Source organism: Mustelus asterias, chromosome 10, assembly GCF_964213995.1.
Source record: "Mustelus asterias chromosome 10, sMusAst1.hap1.1, whole genome shotgun sequence".
In the NCBI taxonomy this organism is placed as follows: Eukaryota; Metazoa; Chordata; class Chondrichthyes; order Carcharhiniformes; family Triakidae; genus Mustelus; species Mustelus asterias.
In genome coordinates this window covers 1,427,847-1,437,701 of record NC_135810.1, presented here as the reverse complement: position 1 = coordinate 1,437,701, position 9,855 = coordinate 1,427,847, and the positions used below count along the sequence as shown (strand labels likewise).

The window sequence follows — 9,855 nt, the reverse complement described above, 5'->3', positions numbered from 1 at the left end:
ATCAGGAATTGGCTAGCTGTAAGAAGACAGAGGGTGGTGGTTGATGGGAAATGTTCATCCTGGAGTTCAGTTACTAGTGGTGTACCGCAAGGATCTGTTTTGGGGCCACTGCTGTTTGTCATTTTTATTAATGACCTGGATGAGGGCGTAGAAGGATGGGTTAGTAAATTTGCGGATGACACTAAAGTTGGTGGAGTTGTGGACAGTGCGGAAGGATGTTGCAGGTTACAGAGGGACATAGATAAGCTGCAGAGCTGGGCTGAGAGGTGGCAAATGGAATTTAATGCGGAAAAGTGTGAGGTGATTCACTTTGGAAGGAGTAACAGGAATACAGAGTACTGAGCTAATGGTAAGATACTTGGTAGTGTGGATGAGCAGAGAGATCTCGGTGTCCATGTGCATAGATCCCTGAAAGTTGGCACCCAGGTTGATAGGGTTGTTAAGAAGGCGTACAGTGTGTTAGCTTTTATTGGTAGAGGGATTGAGTTTCGGAGCCAGGAGGTCATGCTGCAACTGTACAAAACTCTGGTGCGGCCGCAATTGGAGTATTGCGTACAGTTCTGGTCGCCGTATTATAGGTAGGATGTGGAAGCATTGGAAAGGGTGCAGAGGAGATTTACCAGGATGTTGCCTGGTATGGTGGGAAGGTCTTATGAGGAAAGGCTGAGTGACTTGAGGCTGTTTTCGTTAGAGAGAAGAAGGTTAAGAAGTGACTTAATAGAGGCATACAAGATGATCAGAGGATTAGATAGGGTGGACAGTGAGAGCTTTTTTTCCTTGGATGGTGATGGTTAGCACGAGGGGACATAGCTTTAAATTGAGGGGTGATAGGTATAGGACAGATGTTAGAGGTAGGTTCTTTACTCAGAGAGTAGTAAGGGCGTGGAATGCCCTGCCTGCAACAGCAGTGGACTCGCCAACATTAAGGGCATTTAAAGGGTCATTGGATAAACATATGGATGATATTGGAATAGTGTAGATTAGAGGGGCTTTAGATTGGTTTCACAGGTCGGTGCAACATTGAGGGCCGAAGGGCCTGTACTGCGCTGTAATGTTCTATCTATGTTCCACACAGACAGTGACCCAAGCTGGGAATCGAACCCGGGTCCCTGGCGCTGTGAGGCAGCAGTGCGAACCACGGTGCCACCGTGCCAGCGTGTGTTCATGTGGAATCTTTCCTTAATGTCTGATTGCGCTCTACTCTCTTGAACTTTCCAGATTTAAATGAGTGTTCGAGGCAGCCAGAGATCTGTGGGAAAGCTGAATGCAGAAATCTGCCGGGTACTTACGAGTGTAAATGTGACCCAGGATACGCCTTCAATTCCATCACGAAAGACTGCGAGGGTGAGAGCTGGACACAGCCTTTTGGAAACTTGGGGGGGTCAGGGAAGAGGTTTCTACGCGGCGAGTTGTTGTGATCTGGACGACGTTGCCTGAAAGGGATAAAACATTTCAGGAGGAAATTAGATACATTCCTGTAGGGGGAAGATGGGCAGGGATCTGGGGAGAGTGCAGAGGGAGTGGGACTAATTGGAGTGCTCTGTCAAGGGGGCAGCACAGGCACAGTGGGCTGAATGGCCTCTTTCTGTGCTGTATAAATCTATGAATTGGTATTTGCCAAAGTTACAACAGAGTCTTGGCTCTGGCCTTGGCTGGGCGTTCTTCCAGTGCAATTGTTCCAGTGAGTGACCAGCCAGGGGGCATTGGACAGAAATGCTAGCTGGGCCCACACACCCTGAACAAATAAAGAGACTATATTGTGTGTCTGGAGTTACGTGCGGGCTCAGACTGGGTGATAGGGACAGATTCCGGAAGAACACTTCGTGAATCAGTAACCGTTAGTTACTGATGTTTCTTTGATCATTTATTTGTGGTATCGTCTGTAACAATTGCAGATTTTTTGAATCCAGTTCACTACTTTATGGGGAGGCGACGTGTCGTGGTATTGAACTGGACGAGTAACTCAGACACCCAGGTTAATGCTCTGGGAGACACGGGTTCAAATCCCGCCACGACAGCTGGTGGAATTTAAATTCAGTTAATAAAGCCTGGAATTAAAAACAAATCTCGGTAACAGTGACCAGGAAACTATCATGGATTGTCGGAAAAACCCATCTGGTTCACTAATGTCCATTAGGGAAGGAAATCTGCCGTCCTTACCCGGTCTGGCCTACATGTGACTCCAGAGCCACAGCAATGTGGGTGACTCTTAACTGCCCCTCGTGAAATAGCCAAGCGAGACACTCAGTTCAAGAACATAGAAACTAGAAGCAGGAGGAGGCCATTCGGCCCTTCGAGCCTGCTCCGCCATTCATTGTGATCATGGCTGATCATTGAATTCAATATCCTGATGCCCCCTTCCCCCCCTACCCCCCATATTCCTTGATCCTTTTAGCCCCAAGAGCGAAATCTAATTTCTTCTTGAAATCAGACAATGTTTTAGCTTCAGCTTCATTCTGTGGGAGTGAATTCCTCACATTCACCACCCTCTGGATGAAGAAATTTCTCCTCACCTCAGTTCTAAAAGGTTTACCCCTTATCCTCAAGCTATGACCCCTAGTTCTGGACTCCCCCACCATTGGGAACACTCTTTCTGAATCTACCTTGTCTCCAATTAGGGATGAGTAACAAATGCTGGCCCAGCCAGTGACGCCCACATCCCATGAAAGAATAAAGAAAGCTTACTCTGGTGAGGTTTGAACAGACCACGCCTGTAATTCCCATCCTAAACCACAGCTGTTACAGTGTGACCCTTCTCCAATTCCAGAAGTGATTCTCTATTACACACTCAGAGTATTTATACAGAAAAATGGTGTGTTTTATTCTTTGTGTCTTTAGCATGTCTGTGAATTTATCTTTTCCAGAAAATTATTTTTAAATGAAGAACGAGTTGGGGCAAAAAGATGTTTTTCTAAAGTTTGACCTTCTCTGTGCAGATATCGATGAGTGCACTGTGAACACCTGTGCACATGGCTGTATGAACTCCCCCGGAAGCTACATCTGTTTCTGTGATGGGAAGAAAGGAGAGAAGTTATCAGCTGATGGTCAGAGTTGTGAGGTGAAGAAAGAAGGAACTTGCATTTATATAGCACCTTTCTCAGCCTCAGGATGTTCCAAAGTTCTTTGTGATGCAGGAAATGTGACAGCTGATTTTCACACAGCAAGATCCCACAAACAGCAATGTGATGATCTGTTTTTAGTGATGTTGGGTGGGGGATAGTGATTGGTCAGGACAGCAGAGAGAAAGAACTCTTCCCATTTCAGTATCTGGAGCATACCTGGACTCCAAGAGTGATTTTTTGATTGATTTGATTTGATTTGATTTATTATTGTCACATGTATTAGCATACAGTGAAAAGTATTGTTTCTTGCGCGCTATTCAGACAAAGCATACCATTCATAGAGAAGGAAGGGAGAGTGCAGAATGTAGCACTACACTCATAGCTAGGGTGTAGAGAAAGATCAAGTTAACGCGATGGAGGTCCATTCAAAAGTCTGATGGCAGCAGGGAAGAAGTTGTTCTTGAATCAGTTGGTGCGTGATCTCAGATTTTTGTATCTTTTCTCGACGGAAGAAGGTGGAAGAGAGAATGTCCGCGGTGCGTGGGGTCCTTAATTATGCTGGCTGCTTTGCCGAGGCAGCGGGAAGTGTAGACAGAGTCAATGGGTGGGAGGCTGGTTTGCGTGATGGATTGGGCTACATTCACGATCTTTTGTAGCTCCTTGGGGTCTTGGGCAGAGAAGGAGCCCAGACCAAGCTGTTGTACAACCAGAAAGAATACTTTCTATCTGTAAAAGTTGGTGAGAACCATAGTGGACATGCCAAATTTTCTTAGCCTCCTGAGAAAGTAGAGGCATTGGTGGGGCTTTCTTAACTATTGTGTCGGCATGGGGGGACCAGGACAGGTTGTTGGTGATCTGGACACCTATAAACCTAAAGCTCTCAACCATTTCCACTTTGTCCCCGTTGATGTAGGCAAGGGCATGTTCTCCTTTACGCTTCCTGAAGTTGATGACTATCTCCTTTGTTTTGTTGACATTGAGGGAGAGATTATTGTTGCCGCACCAGTTCACCAGATTCTCTATCTCATTCCTGTACTCTGCCTCGTCATTGTTTGAGATCCGACCCACAATGGTTCACTCTGGGGTGGCATTGATCTCTGCTGAGTAAGGCTGCCGACCATTCCTGCTTTGGTCCATTAGGAGTCGGAAAATCAGCTAATAAATGACATTCTCATCCCATTGCCTTCTGCCACATTGGACCAGAGGTAACATTCCAATCTCTAATACACAGTGTTCAGTGAGCACCAGCCCCCGATCGTGTCAGTGACTGTCACTGGGCTGGAAGGAAGCGATAATGTCCCTGATTTGATTATCATGTGTAATATTAATGAATGTTTCCTGTTCAGCAGCAGTGAGGCAGGACAGCCTTCACAAAACCTGAGCATCCTTTGACTGAAGTTTGTGGAAAGACACCAGATTGTTGGCTATGACAGGGTAGCAGCCAGAGTAATGAGAGAGTGAGCTGGGTTTGGGGTTTGGATATTCTGAGTGTCACTCCATGCTGAGGCTCGGGAAACATTCATCGTTCGTTATAATTCCAGCTGCAGGGACTTGACGCTAATGTGACTTTGCATTTTAAACACGATAGACACTAAATCATCGGAGTTCGATCAACATTTTTTCAGAGGGAAAGTCACTCAGTCATTCTCGGGAATATTTATTCATGTGTTTGTGAAATGAATGGAGAGGCAGTGGCACAGTGGTATTGTCTCTGGATTAGTAATCCAGAGACCCCAGGCAAGATCTGGGGACCCGGGTTCAAATCCCACCAAGGCAGATGGTGGAATTTTAATTCAATAAAAAAAAATCTGGAATTAAGAATCTACTGATGACCATGAAGCCATTGTCGATTGTCGGAAAAACCCATCTGGGTCCTTTGGGGAAGGAAATCCGCCGCCCTTACCTGGTCTGGCCATTATGTGACTCCAGTCCCACAGCAATGTGGGTGACTCTCAACAAGTAGAGATGGGCAATAAATGCTGGCCGTCGTCCCGTAAATGAATTCTTAAAAAATTGAATAAACAGCTGATGTAGAAACACGGGGCTGGGTATTACTGAGACAACTAACTGTTATTAAACTAACTCAGGGTAACGGGGGAGTCTGTCAGTTGTGAATCTCCATAATTTGCTGTTTGATTTATCTCACAAACAGGATCTCACCCTCAAACTCCTCATAGTTTTCAACTTTAGTTTCTGTTTCTCTTTCTTTCTGTCTCTTGTTTCTGCTCCCTCTCCATTCAGACTCTCTTTCCCTCTCTTTATTTCTCTCTCTGATTTGACTCAAATTCACCCGGTTTCCTTCTCTGTCATTCCTCTGTTTCTTTCTCAATCCTCAAATCTGATTGGCTCAGGAGACAGGCTGTTGGTCCCATGGTTTACTGAGATCCCAGATGTCCCATTACCCTCCCTCGGTATTCCCAGATCACGCTCCCAGTGCGCTACAGGATAAAACGTCTCGAGCTAAAGTGTGCAGGGACAGTTCTAACTAACAGGACACATGGCAAGATGTCTCACTCCAGGAGGATCAGAGCCAGTGATCCAGTGCTGCAGAGTCATAGAATCCTTACAGTGCAGAAGGAGGCCTTTGGGCCCATCGAGTCTGCACCGACCACAATCCCACCCATTCCCGTAACCCCACGTATTTACACTGCTAATCCCCCTGACACTAGCGTCAATTTATCATGGCCAATCAAACCAACCCACACATCTTTGGAGTGCGGGAGGAAACTGGAGCACCCGGAGGAAACCCACGCAGACACGGGAAGAATGTGCAAACTCCACACAGACAGTGACCCGAGGAATCGAACCTGGGTCCCTGGCTCTGTGAGGTAGCAGTGCTAACCACTGTGCCACCGTGCTGCCCAAGTGAGTGAGGATCAGTCCCCAGGTTTTAGATGGTTTGCTTAAGCGTCATCTTCTTCATTGATGGTGAGTGTTATTGGTTGATTATTGCGGACGGTTTGGGGTAAGTGGGAAGTGATGGGGCCGGTTTGATTTCTAAATGTTCGCAAGTCCGTGCAGCTTTTAATGGGCAGATTTTTTTTATCAGGAAATTCCCACATGTGTTGCCCTCGAGAGCAGCAGGAAATCTGACATCCTGAACATGGGGGAACTCTTTGCTGGAATTCCAGTCGTCTATCTCCGGTTCAAGATTCCCGCTGACAGCAGGTGAGACTCTCACTAGTTTGGGACACAATTCGATGGAGTTTGCTGAAGGATGTTCTGTGATGCTGTGAGTGAGGAAGTGATGTGATCACGCTTTCCACCTCTGAACCGGGCCTCACATTTTAAACAAACTATCCGGTCCTCAATAGGTTCATTTTCAATCCTGGTTCTCCTGCTTTTTCCTCCAATCTCATTGCAGGTGGTTTGGGGAAACATTTAGGTTTCCTCCCGTGCTCCGGCTTCCCCACAGTTCCAAGGATGTGTAGGTTCGATGGATTAGTCATGGTAAATGCGTGAGGTTACGAGGCTTAGGATGGGCAGAAGACCTGGGTAGATTGGGAGTGTCACCAGCTTGCCTGCCGACTCTGCTGAGCTGAAAGGGAGAAAATGATCTCATCTCCAATATCTTTGTGCAAATCATTGGAATGTCCAAACCAGCTCTAGGGGCGGACGATGGCATTCTGGTAATGCCCCACTGGATCAGTAATGCTCTGGAGGACACAGTTCCAATCCCACCACAGCACCTGATAGAGTCTAAATTTAGTTAATAAATGGGGAATATAAAGCTTGTCTCAGTAATGGTGGCCAGAAACTGTCATCGATTGTTGTAAAAAAAAAACCCCATCTGGTTCACTAATGTCCTTTAGGGAAGGAAATCTGCCATCCTTACCCGGTCTGGCCTACATGTGACTCCAGAGCCACAGCAATGTGGTTGATGCCTAACTGCCCTCTGAAATGGCCCAGTGAGACACTCAGTTCAAGGGCAACTAGGGATGGGCAGTAAATACTGGCCCAGTTACGATGCTGACATCCCATGAATGAAAAGGAGAAAAAGAATTGTCTGATTTAAGCTCTATCGGAATTTTAATCTATTCCTTTATAATCATACACATTCTTACCATCCTGAAGAATCCAAACACTTGACAACTTAACTTGTAACAAGTCTTTATGATAACTTAATCTTACTTCACTCCCACATTCAAGGAGATTTTGATGTGCTTTATACTCAGTGAAGTGCATTCAATGTTTGGCCAGTGTTGTAATGTAGAAAATGTGGTGATCAATTTGTACACAGCAAGATCCCACAAACAGTAATGTGACAATAAGTAACCAGGTTATCTGTTTTTGCTGATGATGATTGAGAGGGGAATATTGATCAGGATGCAAAAACAGCAGCTTACATTTATGTTGTTAGTAAATAGAGATAGTTTAAATCATTTAAATTTACATTGTGTGTGGTAGGAATAAGGTATAAAGTTTAAGATTAAGCTTAATTTGTGTTTCTGTATTTGCGCATTAAGAAAGGGTTAAAACTTTAGTTCAGCTTCATGTTAAACATCGGTGCCTACAAGTTTGTAAGTTTTAGTTTCACTTTAAACTTTCCCTGTATTGTAATTAAGATTTTACAACATAAAAGCAATTCCAGAGTTAAAAAACAAAGCTGTTGCTTAGCAACTAGAGGCTCACAGTGCAAAGCAGCAGCATTTGTGGTTTAGTCTGGAACCAGGCAATCCACAAGGAAGAGGCTTTCTACAGAAGCTTCCAGCACAGGCAAGACAATGGAATAAGGAGCAGAAAGCAAGTCCCAGAAGCTAAAGGATGGTAAGTTCTAGAAACCAGGGGAACTAAAAGAGGAAAGTCCCAGGAAGGCTGAAGGGGAGGGGGGGGGGGGGGTGCAAAGAACCTGAATCTGAACAAGGGGCTGTTCACTGAAGATAAAGAAAGGGGCAGAGAGAGGCTCCCAGTTAAAGACAGGACTGCAAGGGGGAGGCCTGGAGAAGTCAGAGAGCGTGAAGCCAAGCACCCGAGTGAAAAGGTTTGTGAGTTCTGGGGATTATTTGAACTCGAATTCGAATTGTTGATTTGAGACTTTAACTAGCTCGGCAACAGGAGATAATGTGAAATAATTGAGCAAATCTTTAAAGTTAAAGTTTGTTTATTAGTGTTACAAGTAAGGCTTACATTAACCCTGCTATTAAGTTATTGTGGAAATCCCATTCTGGCGCCTGTTCGGGTACACTTAGGGAGAATTTAGCACGGCCAAAGCACCTAACCAGCACGTCTTTCAGACTGTGGGAGGAAACCAGAGCACCTGGAGGAAACCCACGCAGACACGGGGAGAACGTGCAAATTCCACACAGAGAGTGACCCGAGGCTGGAATCAAATCCAGATCCCTGGCGCTGTGAGACAACAGTGCTAATCACTGTGCCACCGTGCTGCCCTTTCGTAATTTTTCGTAATCTTTAGTAAGTTGTAGATTAATACTCATATAAAACAGGACAGGATTTGACGAGCGTACGAGTGCTCATTCCTTTCAGTTCTGCTGTAGGCACCGGTTGATACTTGATTCCCCATAACTTCTGTTTGCTTGAATAGATTAGTCAGCTCTGGACTCGGGGGGGAAGATCGTACCTGTTCTTTTTCCAGAGGTTTACCTCACTGCTAATCGCTGCCACCCTTTCATGTTATTGTGCAGATTTACAGCAGAGTTCAACATACGGACCTATGACCCGGAAGGGGTTATATTCTACGCTGAAACCAATGGGAACAGTGCCTGGTTCCTGTTTGCCATGAGGGATGGCAAGCTTGAGGTTCAGTTCCAGAATGAGCGCGTCCCTAAGGTTACAATCAGTGGAGGTCCGTTGATCAACGATGGGACCTGGCACACAGTAAGTTCTCATTGAATCTTACAATCTTACAGAACAGAAGGAGGCCATTTGGTCCATTGTGTTTGTACTAGCTCTCTGAGAAAGGGAAACAATTAGCCCCACTTACCCCGTAACATTGTCAAATTCCTCCTTTTGAATATTTCCCCAATTCCCCTTTTGGAAGTTGCTGTTGAATCTGCTTTCACCGCCACCTCAGGCTTAAACCATCCTCTCAGGCCCCAACTGCCACCTCAGGGCCCCGACCGCCCCCTCAGGCCCCGACTGCCCCCTCAGGCCCTGACCCCCCCCTCAGGCCCCGACCTCCCCCTCAGGGCCCCGACCGCCCCCTCAGGGCCCCGACCTCCCCCTCAGGGCCCCGACCTCCCCCTCAGGGCCCCGACCGCCCCCTCAGGCCCCGACTGCCACCTCAGGCCCCGACTGCCCCCTCAGGCCCTGACCCCCACTCAGGCTCTGACCCCCCCCTCAGGCCCCGACCTCCCCCTCAGGGCCCCGACCGCCCCCTCAGGCCCTGACCGCCCCCTCAGGGCCCCGACCGCCCCCTCAGGCTCTGACCCCCCCCTCAGGGCCCCGACCGCCCCCTCAGGGCCCCGACCGCCCCCTCAGGCCCTGACCCCCACTCAGGCTCTGACCGCCCCCTCAGGCCCCGACCTCCCCCTCAGGGCCCCGACCGCCCCCTCAGGCCCCGACCGCCCCCTCAGGCCCTGACCCCCCCTCAGGCCCTGACCCCCCCCTCAGGCTCTGACCGCCCCCTCAGGCCCTGACCCCCCCACTCAGGCTCTGACCGCCCCCTCAGGCCCTGACCCCCCCACTCAGGCTCTGACCGCCCCCTCAGGCCCTGACCCCCCCACTCAGGCTCTGACTGCCCCCTCAGGCCCTGACCCCCCCCCTCAGGCTCTGACCTCCCCCTCAGGCCCCGACCGCCCCCTCAGGCTCTGACCGCCCCCTCAGGCCCCGACCA

The 9,855-nt window shown here is 48.0% G+C and overlaps 1 protein-coding gene across 1 annotated transcript in view; it reads left to right on the top strand.

Moving 5' to 3' along the window:
- Positions 1–9,855, top strand: part of LOC144499488 (vitamin K-dependent protein S-like) — a 41,493-nt gene that overhangs the window by 19,927 nt on the left and 11,711 nt on the right. Inside the window, exons 7-10 of the mRNA XM_078221479.1 lie at positions 1,219–1,344; positions 2,937–3,058; positions 6,112–6,230; positions 8,705–8,897. Of these exons, the coding sequence (XP_078077605.1) occupies positions 1,219–1,344; positions 2,937–3,058; positions 6,112–6,230; positions 8,705–8,897 (560 nt within the window). The remainder of the gene's footprint in view (positions 1–1,218; positions 1,345–2,936; positions 3,059–6,111; positions 6,231–8,704; positions 8,898–9,855) is intronic.